General features: G+C 42.6%; 1 protein-coding gene across 1 annotated transcript in view; it reads right to left on the minus strand.

Annotated features, from left to right (window-relative positions):
• Positions 1-18,489, minus strand: part of PRKCB (protein kinase C beta) — a 327,110-nt gene that overhangs the window by 34,250 nt on the left and 274,371 nt on the right. Inside the window, exons 12-14 of the mRNA XM_077760560.1 lie at positions 12,553-12,644; positions 10,684-10,746; positions 5,288-5,426 (exon numbers count right to left, since the gene is read on the minus strand). Coding sequence (XP_077616686.1) covers positions 5,288-5,426; positions 10,684-10,746; positions 12,553-12,644 — 294 coding nt within the window. The remainder of the gene's footprint in view (positions 1-5,287; positions 5,427-10,683; positions 10,747-12,552; positions 12,645-18,489) is intronic.

The raw sequence follows: 18,489 nt of genomic DNA on the forward strand, positions 1-18,489 counted from the left end.
AGCAGTGAGAGTGGTACCGCCAAGCTTCTACCCAGGAATGACATCCGGCATCAAGCAGCCATAGCTTTGAATTGTGTGAGCATACAGGCTTGATCTCGATTTATTTTATTTTTCTTAAAATGTTTTTTTTTTTTTTGAGAGAAAGAGAGTGCGAGCAGAGGAGAGGCAGAGAGAAAGGGAGACAGAAGATCCAAAGTGGGGTCTACTCTGACAGCAGCAAGCCTGAAGTGGGGCTTGAACTCAGAAACTGTGAGATCATGACTTGAGCAGAAGTTGGACACTCAACTGACTGAGCCAGGTACCCCTTGACCTTAATTAATTTTATATATCCACTAGCCAGATGTGTGCTAATGCATCAGAAGAGGCGAAGAGAAGTTATTTTTTGGGTTTCAAAACATTAAGAAGCTTTTTCCATATAAAATTGCTATGCTATAAAAATACTTCTTAATTTCAAGCCATTTTGGCTTAGAAAAGGTTTCACAGGAATGTTCTACTTTTAATAGAAGGGGAAATGTAAAAAGGATTATTTTAAAAGATTACTTTTAATCATTCAAGTAATACATAAATGTATTTACCTTGTGAAAAATTTAAACAGTATACAGATTGGGCTAAATTTCTCTTTACTGTGCCCTTATCCTCAGAGGTGACCAATGTCATAAAATCAGTCTGTAATCTTCCAGATTTTCTATGTTTTTACGTGAATTTTTACATACTCATAAGAAGCATATAGCAGTCTTCTGTGTATTGTTCTTGTTTTCCATACATGGTATCATATTGTATTTAACATTCTGCACCTTGATTTCCCTCCCCCTGCCCCCAGTTTTATTGAGAAATAATTGGCACACATCACTGTGTAAGTTTAAGGAAAACAGCATGATGGTTTGATTTATACATATTGTGAAATGATTAAAATAAGTTCAGCTAACATCTACTTTCTCATATAGATACAATAAAAAGAAATGAAAGAAAAAAAAGGAAAAAAGTTTTCTCCCTTGTGATGAGAACTCTTGGTATTTATTCTCTGAACTTTCCTACATATCACACAGAAGTATTTGCTACAGGCATCATGGGTACATTACATCCTAAATAATCTTATGACTAGAAGTTTGTTCCTTTTGACCACCTTCCCATATTCCCCCTCCCCATCTTCCACCTTTGGTAACCACAAGTCTGATCTCATTTTCTGTGAGTTTGGTTTTCTTTTTTAAAGATTCTACATATAAGTGATATGGTACAGTATTTGCCTTTCTCTGTCTGACTTATTTTACTTAGCATAATGCCTTCAAGGTGCATCTGTTGTTGAATGGTAGGATTTCCTTGTTTCCTATGGCTGAATAATAGTCCATTGCATATATATATATAAATAAACACACCACACCTTCTCTATCCATTCATCCACTGGGGGAAACTTAGGTTGTTTCCATGCCTTGTAAATAATGTCGCTATAAAGATGTGAGTGTAGATCTTTTTGAGTTAGTGTGTTTTTCCCCCCCTTGGATATATTCCCAGAAGTGGAATTCCTGGGTCGTACGGTAGTTCTATTTTTAATTTTTTGAAGATCCTCCACACTGTTTTCCACAGTGGCTGCATCAATTTACATTCCCACCAGTAGTGTAGAGGGTTCCCTTTTCTCCATACCCTTGCCAGTTCTCTCTTGTCTGTTTCATGATGGCCATTCTAACAATGGTGTAAGGTGACAGTCTCATTGTGGTTTTAATTTGCATTTCCCTAGTGATGAGTGATGTCGAGTATCTTTTCCTGTACCTGTTGGCCTTTCGTTTGTTTTCTTTGGAGAAATGTCTATTTGGGTCCTTTGCCCATTTTTTAAATTGGGTTATTTGTTTTGTTTCATTTCTGCTATTTAGTTGTAGGAGTTCTTTATATATTTTGGATATTGACCCCTTATCAGATATGTGGTTTGCAAATATTTCCCCCCATTCTCTAGGTTCTCTTCTCACTTTGTTAGTGTTTTGTCTTTTTTTTTTTCTGTGCATAACCTTTTTAGTTTGAGGTCAGACTTGTTTTGATTTTATTGCTTGTACATTAGGTGTCATATCCAAAAAATCACTAATGAGGCCCATATTGAGGAGCTTTGTTTCTATGTTTTCTTCTAGAAGTTTCATGGCTTCAGGTCTTACATTTAAGTTATTAATCCTTTTTGAGTTAATTTCTGTGAGTGGTGTAAGATACGGGTCCACTCTCATTCTTTTTTTTTCTTTTTAATTTTTTTGTAATATTTATTTGAGAGAGAGAGAGAATATGAAGGGGAGGGGCAGAGAGAGAGAGAGAAAAGAGAGAGAGGAAGACACAGAATCTGAAGCAGGCTCCAAGCTCTGAGCTGTCAGCACAGAGCCTGACATGGGGCTTGAACTCATGAACTGTGAGATCATGACCTGAGCCAAAGTTGGATGCTCAACCAACTGAGCCATCCAGGCACCCCTCATTCTTTTACATATGAATACCCAATTATCTCAGCACCATTTATTAAAGAGACTGTCTTCTGCATTAAGTATTTGTTAAGCATTAGTTGGTTATATATTGTTAAGTTTTGTTCTGGGCTCTCATTTCTGTTCCATTCTACTTATCTATTTTTATGCCAGTACCATATTGTTTTGATAACTGTAGCTTTATAGTATAGCTTCAAATCAGGAAGTGCAATGCCTCCTGCTTCGTACTTCTTTCTCATTTCTTTAGCTATTTGGGGTCTTTGTGCTTCCATATAAGTTTGAGGAGTGTTTTTTGTACTTCTTTAAAAAATGAAGTTGAAATCTTGATAGAGATTGTATTGAGTTGATGGATAGCTTTTGGTAGTACTGATATTTTAACAATATTAATTCTTCTAATCCATGAACATGGGATGTCTTTCCATTTATTTGTATCTTCAATTTCTTTCAGTAACATCTTGTAGGTTTCAGAGTAGAAATACTTCACCTTCTTAGTTAAATTTATTCCTAAGTATTTTATTGTTGTTGATGCTCTTGCAAATGAGATCCATTTCTTTATTTAATTTTCAGAAAATTCATTGTTAGTGGATAGAAATGCTACTGATTTTGTATACTAATTTTATATCTTTACTAAATTCATTGATTCTCTTCTAACAGTTTCGGTTGAGTGTTTAGGCTCTTCTACATATAAAATCATGTTATATGCAAATAGAGACCATTTTTACTGCTTCTTTTCCAATTCTGATATTTCTTTTTCTTGCCTGGTTGCTCTAGCTAGGACTTCTAGTACTATGTTGCATAAGAGTAGTGAAAATGGACACTTTTGTTTTATTCCTGCTTTTTCTGCATCTATTGAAATGATATGATTCTTTTCTTTTATTCTATTAATGTGATGTATTACAATGATTGATTTGCACATGCTGAGTCATCCTTGCATCCCAGGGATATATCCCACTTGATTGATCATAGTGAATGGTCCTTTTAATGTGCTCCTGAATGCAGTCTGTTAGTATTTTACTAAGAGTTTTTGTATCTGTATTCATCAGGGATATTGGTCTGTAGTTTTCTTTTCTAGTAGTGTTCTTTCTGTTATTGGTATTAGAATAATGCTGATCTAAAATAACTTGTGAGTCTTCCCTCCTCTTTGATTTTTCAGAAAAATCTAAGAAAGATTGATGTTAATTCTTCTTAAAATGCTTGGTAAAATTCACTAGTGAAGCCATCTAGTCCTGGGTTTTTCTTTGTTGGGAGATTTTTGATTATAAATTCAATCTCTTTACTAGTAATTGGTCTATTCAGATTTTCTATTTCTTCCTGATTCAGTCTTGGTAAGTTGCATGTTTCTAAAATTATTCCATTTCTTCTAAGCTGTCCAGCTTGTTGGCATATAGTTGTTCACTGTACCTTGATTTTTTTCTCATAACAATATGTCTGAAAGATCTTTCCATATCTACATATGTATCTAACTCACTCTTTTTTTAAAAATTTTTATAATGTTAATTTATTTTTGAGAGAGAACATGTTAGCAGGGGAGGGGCAGAGAGAAAGGGAGACACAGAATCTGAAGCAGGCTCCAGGCTCTGAGCTGTCAGCACAGAGCCTAATGCGGGGCCTGAACCCATGAACCATGAGATCTTGACCTGAGCAGAAGTCGGACGCTTAACCAACTGAGCCACCCAGGTGCCCCTAACTAGCTCGTCTGAATTGAATTGATGTAGTATTCCCCTAACTAGCTCATCTGAATTGAATTGATGTGGTATTCCATACTATAAATAATTCAGTCTTTTGCTCACTCCTGGATTGATAGACATTGTTCAAGTTAGTATATACAGATGTACTCTGATCTTTAGAAGAGCTGCATGATAATTCTTAATGTGAATGTAATATATTTTAGTTAACCATTCCTTTATTGATAGTCACTGAGGTTATTTCCTATTTTTCATTATTTATAAATAGCACTGTAATGAAGAAAGGACTTTGAACACGTATCCTATCAGCTGCATGTGTATATGTGTGAACTGCAAGCTTAGTTCCTAGAAGAGGACCTGCTTTGATAAGAATATGCAGGTTTTAAATTTTGAACCAGATATTTAATTCCATGGGACCTCCCATCACCATTGTTCCATATAAGCGACCGTCAAGAAAGGAATTCTAGAATACCCATTTCCAAGGCTCTGTGTCACATCCTTAGTTCCTTTCCTTAAAAATCTAGTAACAGATTGCAAAATGCCACTTCTCTGAGCACCAATTCAGAGAAAAAGGAAGGCTATCATCTGGCACAGATTCTGTACCATGCCATGTTGGGGAAATCCATTCTGCAACTGACCGTTTCCTTTGGGAAGGGAGGGGGAGGCACTAGAATTAAATCTTTTCCCTTTCATTTATATCTTACTCACAGCAAGGAAAATTCTGAGTCTCTCAGGGTTTAGTATCAGTACACAGATCTTGTGTCATATGTCAGCCCAGGAAAGCCCTCTCTGTCTGTCTCTCTCTCTTTCCCTCCTCTTAACAAATGTTTCAATGTCATAATTAGGCAGTATCATATGGCCATGAGCCATCGCAGCTTGAAGAATTTTACTGATGTGCAGTGGATGGTTCTTTTTGAGTTTTATTTAAATTTTCCACCAAACCTTGATGTATTTTGGGCCTGAGCTTCTGGATGTGTGCTAAGTTAATTTGCATGTGTGATCTCAAAGGAATGAGTTAGAGTATAGGAGAAGGACCAGCCTGAGGATTGCTTGCCAGGTACCCCCTGAACCTTTCCCAGTTCTGCCATGGCCACCCAGGGTACAGAGGAGACATCAATGCCATGTGGATGTGTTTGGGGTCCCATCCGCTCTCACCTCAGGGGCGATGTAGTCTGGGGTGCCACAGAATGTCTTGGTGGTCACCCCATCCCAGATGTTCTCTTTACACATGCCAAAATCAGCAATCTTGATGTGGCCCTCTGAATCCAGCATCACATTGTCAAGTTTGAGGTCACTGCAGCAGACATAAGAATTTAAAGATTTAATAAATGCTATTTATTTCAAGTCAACCAACAATCACCCATGCTGTGCAAAACACCATGCTAGGTTTTGGGGACAATAGTGGATATAAACCAGTCCTCGCCCCCCAGTAGCTTATAATATGGCAGATAAAGAAGGGTCTACACACTTGTGTGTTTTTCTTTTTCTTTTAAAAAATTTTTTTAATGTTTTTTTTTTAATTTATTTATTTCTAGGAGAAAGAGAGAGAGAGAGACAGTGTGAGCAGGAGAGGGTCAGAGAGAGAGGGAGTCACAGACTGAAACAGGCTCCAGGCTCTGAGCTGGCAGTCAGCACAGAGCCCGACGCGGGGCTCAAACCCACGAACTGTGAGATCATGACCTGAGCGAAAGTCGGACGCTTAACCGACTAAGCCACCCAGGTGCCCCTGTTTTTCTTTTTCTACAGATGCAACTGTGCCAAGCATCTCATGAGGACACAATGAGACAGCAGCTCTGAGAGAAGAGATCGACAGGAAGCTAAATAAAGAGCAGAGCATCCATAGAGCTAATCTTTGTATGTTAAGGACCCCTTATATTTCATAGCAAGATATATTCTTCACAAAATTATTATTTTTGAAAAAAACTCTGAAGATCATGGAGAAAAAATAAAACAACTGATGGGAAGAATCTGATTTAGCTTCAAGCACTCTAAGCTCTCCTAGGCTGATTCCTAGCACATGACCCCAAGAGCTCCGTTGATAGTTTCAATTAAAAAAAAATATGTTGCACACCTAGTGTGACAGGCACTATGCTTGGAGCTAGAAATATACTGTGAATGAGATAAACATCTTGTCCTTGTTCAGATTAAATTCCAGTATAGGGGAAAAGACAATTAATAAGTGTTCAAATCTCTAAGCATGATTATTGCAGATTTTGATGGGTGGTGTGAAGAAGATGAAGAGGATGATGAGTTAGTAACCGGGGAAGGTTTCTGTAAACAGGATGTCAGGATGTGTCACCTCCATGAAGGTTACATTTGAGCTTTTAACCTGAAGGACATGTGCTATACTTTCATTCTTTTATTTCATCTGTGTGGATAGGAGAGCTTGATTATTTTTGTAAATGCTTGCACATTCCCAGCATATTGGGGTACTCCAATATCATCACACCTTCATCTTCCCTAAATGTCTACTCCAGTGTCAACACTTGGTGTTTCAGTACCAATGAGGAGAAATGATCTGTGGGCAAATCTTCCTTGATCTCAATAGAGTCCACTTTCCTGAGAAATAAGACGGTCTACTATACAATTCGGATCTCTACCTTAAGTCACCTTCATTGGGTGGTGGGACATCTGTGGTCGCTACCTATTTTAGCATCTTGTGATGAGAGCATCCCAATATTCCTTTGAAGGATCACCCTTCCCCGATTCTTGGTTGGTGGTGCTGATCCTAGCTCCTGGCTCCAGAAGTGGTCATGTGGGCCTGTTCTGGCCATAGGATGCACCCCACCCTGCTGGTCACAGTGATAGCTTCAGGAATGGCTATGTGATCCAGTATGAGCTAGTCAAAGCCATTGAGCATCAGCCCTGGCACTTTTGCTGGTATTGTCAAAAAAGAGAGGAGATCTTTTTACACTGGGATTGTTCAGGCAGTAGAATGTAAGTCTAGAAGTTCCAGGGGTCACCAGAAGAACTAGAAAGCTAGTATAGATAAAGAAGAGCCTAAAAGAGAGTTGATAAAGTGAACACTCATAACATCATTTGAGCCCCTGGATCCATGCACGCATAAGTCAGATCTGTCCCCTGGACTTTTCAGTTATGTAAGCCAAAAAAAATGCCTCTATTAACAAGTTAGTTTGAATTCAGTTGCTGTCATCACTTTCGACTAAAAGAATACAATCAGAAAAAAAAATACATTGGCACCTCCTATCTGTGTCTCTGAGGTCCATGGGGATGCCCACTTGCACCGTCTGTTTGCCAAAAGCAACAATCCATGATCTTTGGCACTGTCCATGGTACCACCCATATCCAGGCTTCATTCTTCTCTACAAGCCACAGTGGTCTCTGAATGCCAGCTTAGGATGTGAAAAACTAGATGTTGCAGCAACTTGCTTCACATAAATATGCCAGGTCTACGTGTGACTTGAATAACAGAGACCCATGACATTCCCCTCAGCTTGACCACATGCTCCAAAACAGTCAGCTGGGGCAACTAGGGAACTGATAACATCTTCATGTGTTCCAGCAAAGGAGTTTCAGGTGCCAAGGGCCAACAGGTTGTGCCGCTAGGGGACACCCCAGTCATATTCACTGTCACAGACTGGCATTTTCATAGTCTACTGCGTTCTTTGGCTCAATGTAATAATCCTTCATTTCTGTTTCAAAGGGGGGCTGGAGCAATTGTTTACATTTTCAGAAATCCATCAAGGGCAAAATCATCACACATTCTAGGGATGGTGATCCATAAATAAGACTCTAAGCTTGGAAGGATCTTTGTTTGCCCTCCACCCAACATCTCCAGCCATGGTCCTCAGAGAGGGCAAGTCTAACATAATTCCTCATCCTCTTTATATAAGAATTGTTCAGTGAACTGTAGAGCTGACTGAAGAGGGAAAAAGACTTTTACCACATGAAGGTAATTTCAATGAAGTTATAACACCACACATCTTCTGTTTTGTGATTTTTGTTTTTACAATTTTCATTTGTTATCAATTTCAAACACTCTGTCTCAATCAAGGTTCTTGACTGAGCAAAAAACTCAACTCTGACCATTTCAACCTAGATAGGAATTGTTAAAAAGGTATTGGGATTCACAGAATCTCCAGGGAGGCTACAGAACCAGATGTGGAGGCAAGGCAGTCAGAAGCAATGCTTAACTGCTTAACTGCAGAGCTAGTCCAGTGAAGATGTCACAGATGCCCCCACAGAGGTCTTGTTCCATGAGGCCTAATGCTGGACTCTGGATGCTGTTGCTGAGAAGTACTTCCCCTCCTGCCTCTGGAAACGAGATGTGGCTGATTACTATGGCCACTCTCGATTCTACAGTCCCTGCCTTTCTTGGTCACTATCTTCTGATTCACGGTGTTGTATGAGTGTGACAAGTGTCAAAGCCTGGGTTATGTGTCTGCCCTTGCTGCAGGAAGGCTGTGAAAGTATCTGACACTTTCTCTCTCTATAGTAGGAGCTAAACTCTGTTTCTACACACAAATGAAAGGAATTCAGATGCTGAATGCCCTAAAAGAGTGATAAATGTCCCCTAAAAAATATGACTAGTTGAGGAAGAATGGGAGAAGGTGTAGTTATGAGAGAGAGCTTTGAGTTAGCCAAAGTCTCAGCACCTGAAATTTAATCTTTGTATTTTATGACCTGAATGGCAAAGGTCCTGGATGCCAGGTCCCAATCCACGTCACTACTAGATTGGAAACCTAGCCCTGGATTCTAACCCAACTGACAGGAAACTCTACTTCCTTTCCTGGTCCCTTGGATGGGACTGGATTTTCTTCCCATAAACTTGCAGTCTCACATTTAATCTGCTCAGCAGTCCTGAGTGGCCAGTTCTATTCTAGTCAAGACCCATCCCGCACAAGAGTTAGGTTCTAATGTCAGCAAATAAGGTGAAAATCATGTAGACCCAATGATTACCCACAATCCCCCTTTCTTTAGTTAAGCACCTGCTGAAGTCACTGGCTTGAATTAGGGGGTCATGTCACAGGAAAAATAATGTGTGCCTGTCAACACCAGAGTTCGATTTGGCACTGTGGTGGTCAAATGGAATCGGGGGCTTCAGAGGTGCCCCCACAGGGGCACATGCAATGGTACAGGTTCATTGAGGGCAAGCATAGCCAGAATGAGCATGCGATTTACAGTTTAAATTCTTCTTTTTCTCTCTCTTTCTATTTCTTCACTGAGCTCACCCATGTGCTAGGTGAAACCACTTCTCTTCCGGACCTTCATCCCTCCACTCTCAGGAATAACTCCGGAGAGTAGGGACTCTATGTACTCAGGGCGCTTGTCCTTCCCCACTAGCTTCGTATTGCCACTTCAAGGAGTGAAAAAAAAAGCTCCTGGACTCTGCAGGCTTCTGGCAAGGTACACACTTCCCATCCCTCCAATGCACCAGTGCCCATGGTCTCCCCTCCACCATCTGCCTTGAGCCCACCAGGGTTCATCTCTTCACACCTTTTTGGTCTCATGGCCTTCGATTGCACCAAGGTGTTCAAGACTTTCAGGTCACCTATCCCTCCAGGGCCTGATCCCATGCTCGCCACAGAATTACAGACACCCCGCTCACCATGTAGCACACACCAGCCCCCTCCCCGGCTCGACTTTACTCCACAGCACTTATCACGACCTGACAGACTGTATCTGTGGGATTTACAGATCTGTCTCCAACCACTACTAAAGAAGCTCTGCAAAGCCAGGTGGTTTTGCCCATTTCCTTCCCTGCTGCATCCACACCATCTAGGAAGAGTGCGCCGCACATAGTAGGCTTTTAATGAATGTATGTTAAATAAATGAACGACATGGAATTTCATGGCTAGTCACAATCTTTTCAATATATGCTCGCCCATGCCAAGCACCCTTTGAAAGCCCCGTACCCCTGCTAGCCTCTCTTGCATAACCAGCCAGCCCAAGCCTGCACTGCCTATGCCATTTGCATCCATGTGGCATCAGGAGAATTGTACGCCCTGGACTCACTGACCAATAGCAGCCTCAGGCTTAGTAGTCTGCCTTGCGTGAAATATAAAACGGTATGACTCACACAGCTATGATCATACACTTGCTCCTCCAAAAACGGGCAAATGCCAAGTCCTGAACTTAATCTGTCTTTCAGGGCAAGCATTTCAGAGATTCATTTCTAAACTATAGTTACATGCAAAAGAAAAAAAAATGTTTCATAATAATAGGATCCATCAAATCCTGCCAGCCGAGATTCTTTGCTTGCTCCCCCAAATCGGGGGTCCAAAGGCAAGAGAAGGAAGTGCCAGGCCCCCACTGGTGAGCCTCCCCTTCTTAAAGCGAATGGTCTCACACTGAGGCTCTGAACCATCACTGGCGGTGGAGTCCATAGAGATCTTCCATCGCCATCTAGAGCTGCCCAAACTTTGCCAGGGCAGTGGGCGACGCTGCCTGACAGAACACATGCCTAACTCAGGACTGGAGGACTCCTCCCCCACCACGGATTCTAATTTTAAAAGCAGTTACAGAAAGAGGCAGGGAGGGAAGGAGCTGAGGGAGCCGCGAGGCTGGAAAGGGTAGCAGTGCTCACTTACCGGTAAATGATGCCCTTGCTCTGTAAGAAGAAGAGACCGATGGCAATTTCTGCAGCGTAAAATCTGGAATTAGAAAAAAAAAAAGTGATGGAGAGATTCAAGGACACCATATGCCTGGCAAACCCTCAGAATTCAATACAATATTGAACCAGGCGTAGGGCATTAACATCCCACCACGGATGGTCAGCCACGTGTCTCATAAAACAACGTACGGGAGTGTAGATGTGTGGACAGAGTTGAGAGAGCCAGGAGGCTGCCTTAAGGACAAATCAGCGTGGGGACAGGGTTCAGTACTTGCTCAGTGGGGAGGAGGCCTTGGGCGGGGGAGGCCCTGGGAGGGGATGGACTGGGTGGAGAGTGACAATTTCTGTCTACGACAAATCCAGTATCTGAATAGTAACAGCTAAACTGTTGACGGCTTACTGTCTACATACCACCATTTTAGGTTATCAGCTGATTAAATTCTAATAACAGTTCTGTGAGGTAGGCCCTACGATTACCTCCCTCTTCCTTACGTGAGGAAATGGAGGCTTAGTGACAGAAAATAACTTGGCCAAGTTATATCGCTAATGAAAGGCACAACATCCGTCTAAAGGGTAAGCTCTTTTTATTCATTTTGAGAGTGAGGTGGGGAGAGGCAGAGAGAGAGAGCAAAAGAGAGCCCCAAGCAGGCTCCACACTGTCAGCGCAGATTCCAATACGGGGCTCAATCCCACGAACTGTGAGATCATGACCTGAGCCTGAAACCAAGAGTTGGACTGAGCCATCCAGGAGCCCCTAAAGTGTAACCTTTTAGTAAAGGCTGAGAAGAAAAGAGATCTTGAGAGAAGCAAAAAGTCCAGTTATACCACAGGGTTAGGCAGGGCTTTAGGGAACTATGTTAAGCTTCCTGACAATTTGTTCCGTGTGATAATGGGATTAGGGTCTGTGGTCAATTAGGCATTAGAAGGAGAGTAAGAGCCAACCCCCTGGTCTTATGGGAATTGTGACCAGATCTGGAAGCTCAAGAATGCAAACCCACCAGAATACTGTGCTCACAACCTTGGCAGGTAGGATGAGAGGGGGTAGAGCTGAACAGAACAGAAGCCAGAAAGCCATGGGAGTGACCAGATGGAGCCTTAGATTGAGCCCCGGGGGGCTTTGCAGAGGGACAATAAGATCTTAGCGAAATCCTCAGGAGAGGCTAGTGCTACTAATCCTATGACTTGCTGTCCCTGTTCACCAACAGCAGGGGAGGAACATGATGAGATCCTGTTCTCAGAAGATTCTAGCTGCCTTGGGGACTGACAGGGACAGAATGGACCCAGCAGGGGAAACACAGTTCCAAAAAACCGAATCAGTCTCCCCACCCAGGAGCCACAGGGCACCGCCACAATGCAACTTGATTCCTCATCCTCTGGGAATGAGGGCAACCGAGAGAGAGCGGTGCAAGGCAGGGAACAAGAGTAAAAATCTGGGTCAGAATGTGGATCTGTCTCAAACTAGCTCTGTGATCTTGAGCAAGTTTCTACAAACCCTCTGGGCTCAGGCACATACTAAGCTCTCAACAAATACTGACAAATGAATAAACAAAACCTACAAGGATATCCCCCAAGGGATCTATGGGGCCTTTCCCTTAGGAGTTGGGGCAAAACATCAGAGATAAAAAAGAGCTGTGGTTTTCAAGCTTCAGGGTCTTAGCTGGTTGGGGGTGGAGGGGGTGGGGGGGAAGAAGGATCCCATATCAAGCAGAATAACTTTTTCCCCTGGCCATACATGTATCATGAACCAGCTCAAGATGCTAACAATTCCATTTAGCTAAAAATCCAAGGGAACTAACATGCAAGGATCTCACAGGGGAAAAAAAGCAGAGCACAAGTTTGTACTTACACAGCATGAGGCTCCTTAAACCGGCCAACTTGCTGGATGTGGTACATGAGGTCACCCCCATTCACATACTCCATCACAAAGTACAGGCGGTCCTGGGAGAGGAGAGCAAACAGCCACATCAGTATCCCGTATTTCTCACGTTCCAAATGGAGAGCAGGGAAGAGCTGGGGTTTATGATCAAAACGCCCAGAACTCTGTGACAAGCCCCTGTTTGCCTGGCCCATTATTTCCCCAGGTGGAGTGTTTGTGCCACTGGAAGTATGTAGCTGGGCACAGGCGGTACATGAATTTTTTAAAAAATTAATAACCACAATGTTATATTTGTTTGTACTAGAAAATGTAACTAGCAGATTAATATTGTGACTTAATGGATACTACGGTTTAGGATAAAAGTTAATTGTAGTAAAGAGTGGAAAATAAATCCATGGATTATGCTACAGATAAAAGGTAGCTGTGGGAACCAGCCTGCATGAGGGCCCTCTGACTTTTGCCTCCTGGTACTCACGTCCTTCTGCAGCCTCTTTCTACAAGGAATAGAACTGACTTGCATAACCAGAAGAATGGTGTAGAAATGAGGACACCTGGGTGGCTCAGTAGGTTAAGTGTCCCACTCTTGATTTTGGCTCAAGTCATGATCTCACGTTTCATGAGATTTAGCCCCGCATCAGACTCTGCGTTGACAGCATGAAGCCTGCTTGAGGTTATCTCTCTCTCTCTCTCTCAAAATAAATAAATAAACATTTAAAAAAAAAGAATACTGTAAAAATGACAGTGTATGATTTCCATGACTGGGTCACAAAAGATATTGCAGCTTCCATTTTGCTCTCTCTTGGATCATTTGTTTGGGGAAGTTGGCCACCGTGTCATGGAAATGCTCAAGCAGCGCATGGGAAGGTACATTTGGCCAAGAACCAAGGCCTCCCACCAATGGCCAGCACCAACTCCCCAGCCAAGGGAAGGAACCACCTTGGGAACAAAGCCTCCAGCCTCAGTCAAGCCTTCTGATGACTGCAGTCCAAGCTGACCACCTGCCTACAACTTTCATGTGAGACCCCAAAGCTAGAACCACCCAGGTTAGCCACTCGTGAGTTCCTGACCCGCAGAAACGGTGAGATAATAAATGTTTATCATGGTTTTAAGCCATTGAATATTGAGGTATTGTAACATAACTAACTAACATAGTGATTATAGGAAAAAATGAATTCTTAGAATTTGAGTGACCTCAGAGGGCATACCCAGAAGGAAAGGAATTTGAGCCAGAAAAAAGAAATTTATACTCCATTCAGGGATTCTTTAAACATGCCTTTCAAGGGAGATGTGAATGAACTCCCTCAGAGTCAGGGCTTGTGTTCTCTCAGCCATATAAGCCCCATTCCTGGTCCATAATTAGCACTTAGTAGGTGCCCAGAGAATGGTGTCAAACAGGCTTGATTTGGAACCCAGTTCTGCTTCCTGATAGCTGGATGAGTTGGAAAGGTTATTAAACATCTGGATCTCCTCCCTGGAGATAATGATAAAGAATAATAATAGTAATAGCTGAATCACAGTGTTGTTGCAGGGACTCAGTGAGACGTAAGTGTCACGGTCCTTGAGAAACACCTCCATGAGATTTCTCCTTTTTCCTTGTATCAAGGGGTGTCTGCTAAATGAACGAATGACTTCCCCTCTTCTTAGAGACTTCCACTTGGGGCAGGTCACTCCTTGATGCCTACGTGATCAACTTCATAAAAAAAGAAAAGAGAATGGAGGGGCGCGTGGGTGGCTTAGTCGGTTGAGTGTCCAACTTCAGCTCAGGTCATGATCTCACAGTTCATGAGTTCCAGCCCCATGTCGGGCTCTGTGCTGACAGCTCGGAGCCTGGAGCCTGGAGCCTGCTTCAGATTCTGTGTCTCCCTCTATCTCTGCTCCTTCCCCATTCACGCTCTGTCTCTCTCTCAAAAATAAGTAATAAAATAAACATTAAAAAAAAAGAGAGAGAATGGAATGGAAATTACTGGGGCGCTCTGCACAGAGTACCCCTGGGTGTTATTTTGTGAAATGTGTGTTTTGGTTATATTTATAGGTTGGTATGGCTGGGTCTTCAGTGTCAAAAGAGGTTTGCTGTCGCCAAAAGTCACAAAGTTGTCGTGCAGGACTGTGACATGAGAGCCCATAGAGAACTAAGCTGACATACGCTAAGAGCTCTAACATGATGGTGATCCCATCACAAATGTTTCAGCCACTGTTAACAAAACCTTTCTTACGGCTCACACAAGTTTATTTTATACAATACAGTCATAGATGCCTTTGCCCAATGTGTATTGAGTGTCTAATAACTGGAATGATAACTATTATAAAATAAAGCTGCCAGGGAGCCTGGGTGGCTCAGTCAGTTGAGCATCTGACTTCGGCTCAGGTCACGATCTCATGGTTCGTGAGTTTGAGCCCCACGTCCGGCCCTGTGCTGACAGCGTGGAGGCTTGGATTCTGCTTTGAGTTCTGTGTCTCCCTCTCTCTCTCTCTCTGCTCCTCCCTCACACTCTGTCTCTCTCTCTAAAAAATAAATAAACACTAAAACATTAAAAAAAAAAAGAAAGCTGCATCTTGTGAGCATTTATTATGTGACTTAGCCAACTGTCTTTACATATTTGTCTCACTTATCTCTCTAAACAATACAACAGGACAGTATTACTGAGCTTCCCCTTTTAAAGATGTGAAAGTTCTGGGGTGCCTGGGTGGCTCAGTCGGTTGAGCGTCTGACTTTGGCTCAGGTCATGATCTCACGGTGTGTGGGTTTGAGCCCCGTGTCGGGCTCTGTGCTGACAGCCAGCTCAGAGCCTGGAGCCTGTTTCAGATTCTGTGTCTCCCTCTCTCTCTCTCTCTCCCCTGCTCACACTGTCTCTCTCTCTCTCAGAAATAAATTTTTTAAAAAATTAAAAAAAAATTAAGATGTGAAAGTTCAAGCCCTGAAAGGGTAAGTAACTTGCTGATGGTCGGTTACTCAGCTGTTCAGCGGCAGAGCCAGGATTTGAACCCAGGCAGGTCAGTTCCAGACCTTATCAGGCTGCTTCCGTGTAAGGTTCTGAGCTAGACATTGTATGGATGTGTGCGTGTGTCCTCCCTTGTGAAAGCTTCCAGTCCAGGAGGGGCGAGAAAGGACCGAGAGATCCAGTCATACAATAAGGCAGAAGCTGGCAGGTCACAGGGCAGAAGTACAAGTTGACCAATTATTTTTGCAAAGTCAAGGGACTTTCTCTGACTGATACTACTTCACTCTCTCAGCATCTTTACTAAGGCAGAGAGAGAGGTAGAGTTATCACTTCTGTTTCTCGGTGTCCAAGGCATTTAAGACTTGCAGAAAAGGTCACATACAAGGTAGTGGCAGAGTGGAGACAGTCAGTCAGAACCGCCGACACCCAGCCCCTGGTTCTTTGGGGTTTTTTTTTTTTTTTTGATAGAAAACAAGCCTTAAAAATAGCATCTGTCTTTGCTGCACGTTGAAGGGAACCAAAACACTTGCTTTTAAAAATTATTTTTAAAACTAGCAGATGGCATTGGCCACAGAGAGAAAAGTAAGTGAAGGAGAGATTTCACTTGCTTGCTTTCAGCTTGGAAGAACTCAGCTTGCCCCCCAAACTCATTAGTTAGAATCCCAACATCAAGAAGAGCTCCACTTGTAGATAATGCCACGTTTTGTGGTTTGTTTCTGCCATGAACCGTATGTGGGAAAATCCTGAGATCCATCATCTTTGAACTGCACTGAGTCTGGCTTTGGCACACCAGTACTTCATATATTGAACAATGTGGCTGGCACCCTGCTCTCCCTCTGTTTCCCGAACGAATGATTAATGATGCCCACACTAGGCCAGGCATTATTCTACTGCCAGGGAGGCTGCTGGGAATAATCCAGGTTGCCTGATGTGAAGGAATACCCAGATGAGTGGGGAAACCAGATAAATTTCTAAACAGCAATGTTTCCCAAAATGTGGTGGGAGATGATTTTAGGTGGGCTATGGATGCATAAGGCTTTACCTTTACAGTTTTGTGTTTATTTTAATGCATATTTTGGAAAATAGAACTAGCCCTGCAAGCCCCTGATTTTGTGGCTATTGCTGAGGAGGACAGCAGAGTGCATAGAGTTACAAAGGACAAAGGAGCGAGGCAAGGCTAGGACCAGATTATGATAAACTGCATGAGGCCATCAACTTCAAACTTTGGTTGTCTCCCACACAGGTTCCAAGATTTTACCACGTTTATCCACCTCATCCACTAAAACCTACTTATTTTAAACATATTTCCATTAAAATATATTTTACTTTTTTACTGAAACACATTATTTAACAATTTTACAACTTCATACCAAAGTCCTAAGTGGAAATTCATTGTCTCTGTAAAAAAACAAAAAAAAACAAAAATGCGTACCTGGAGTCTATCAACTCTATGCTATATCCAGTCTGGCTTCACGCCATCGGTCCCTCAACTGAATTATTTTTAAAACAAATGCAATTTGTCCATGTCCCACCAAGTTCATCTGGCACTCCAAGGTAAGGAACATCCAATTTGAAAAACATTGCCAGGGGCAATCTTGAGCCAATCTTGAGCAGCGAGGTGCATTTTAGAAACTTCTTCGAGCATTTATTTTTGCAAGTCATGTATTAGGTGTTAAAGGGGTAAACAATGATGAATAGCATATGGGCCTTGCCCTCAGAGAATTCAGAGTCTTTGTGAAAAGAGATATGTAACCAACTCGAGCCAGAATCTAAAATAAAACGTGATAAGAGAAATTGCGTGACAAGCACGAAGAGGAAGCTCCGGGGGCGTCAGCTAACTAAGTGGTCCTCACCCACTGCCTCCGATTCTTACATAATTATCCCCCCAACATAGTGCCCTGAGATCTGAATTTGCTCCCCACTCTTCTGATAAATCATTTCAAGGCCTTGAAAGATCTTTCTTCTGGTCACATGAAGTGGTTCTTGATTAGGACCTCTTGTCTTTACTCCGTGAAAATCAGAAAGTACATGTTGGGTATTGAGCCCCCCTAATTGCTCAAGTTTCCAGCGAGGACTTGTCACAGCTCAAGCCTTCAGCCTTCATCTCTCCTGGCTGATGAGTCTTGACTTCTATTTCCCTCCCCTGTCTTTCTCCTGAGCTCCAGTTCGCTCCAGCTGGCTACAGGACGTTTCTACGTGGGTGCTCCACTGTCGACTCCAATTAAAGGCGCAGAAAGGCAAGCTCTCCATCTTTCTCTTCAACCTAGGCAGCCTGCTCAACTTTGAAAGCGCTTCCCCCAAAACTGCCATTGTTATTGTTGTTATTCTTCATTAACATACTGCCCTTGTCCCCTGAGCATGCAATGACTTCAGGTATTTTAAATTTCCCTTCCCCTTTCTCTCTCGTGTTCAGTCGGTGAGGAAATCAAACTAAATGTCTGTCTGTCACACCGCATCATGCAAAATGGTTGGATTGGATGCCTCACATCTGGAGCGGGAGTGTAAGCGTAGTTCAATGTAAAACAGTGACTGCAAGGCATGTGCCGAATTTATCGGGAGGGGGAGGCCGGGTAGAGCAGAGAATTCAAAGAAATCATCATTCTTTCTCTAAGATGGCTGAAAGTGGGATGTGACTGATTCCCATGTGACTGCCGGGGCGGGGGGGACACTTGCCACTTTTAAGAAGAAGCTATAGACAGAGAGGATCAAGGATGTGGGCCACTCCAAGAACATGCACCATGCTTTCAAGTGAGTTTCAATAAGCATTTGCCTACTGAATGGTCTTTAATGATTTTCGAAGCTGGCAGATGAATCGATCCTGTCCGTAAGCTGCTTCTCTTACCGCTCAGATGCAGCTGTTGCTCTCGAGAAGCTCTGCAGTGCGGTGGTTGAGAGCCCTGGCTTTAGCATGCACTAGTCCTGGGTTCAAGTCTCAATGACACCGTTTGCACACTCTGAGAGCTTGCAT

Source organism: Crocuta crocuta, unplaced genomic scaffold (assembly GCF_008692635.1).
Source record: "Crocuta crocuta isolate KB4526 unplaced genomic scaffold, BGI_CrCroc_1.0 scaffold73, whole genome shotgun sequence".
Classification (NCBI taxonomy): Eukaryota; Metazoa; Chordata; class Mammalia; order Carnivora; family Hyaenidae; genus Crocuta; species Crocuta crocuta.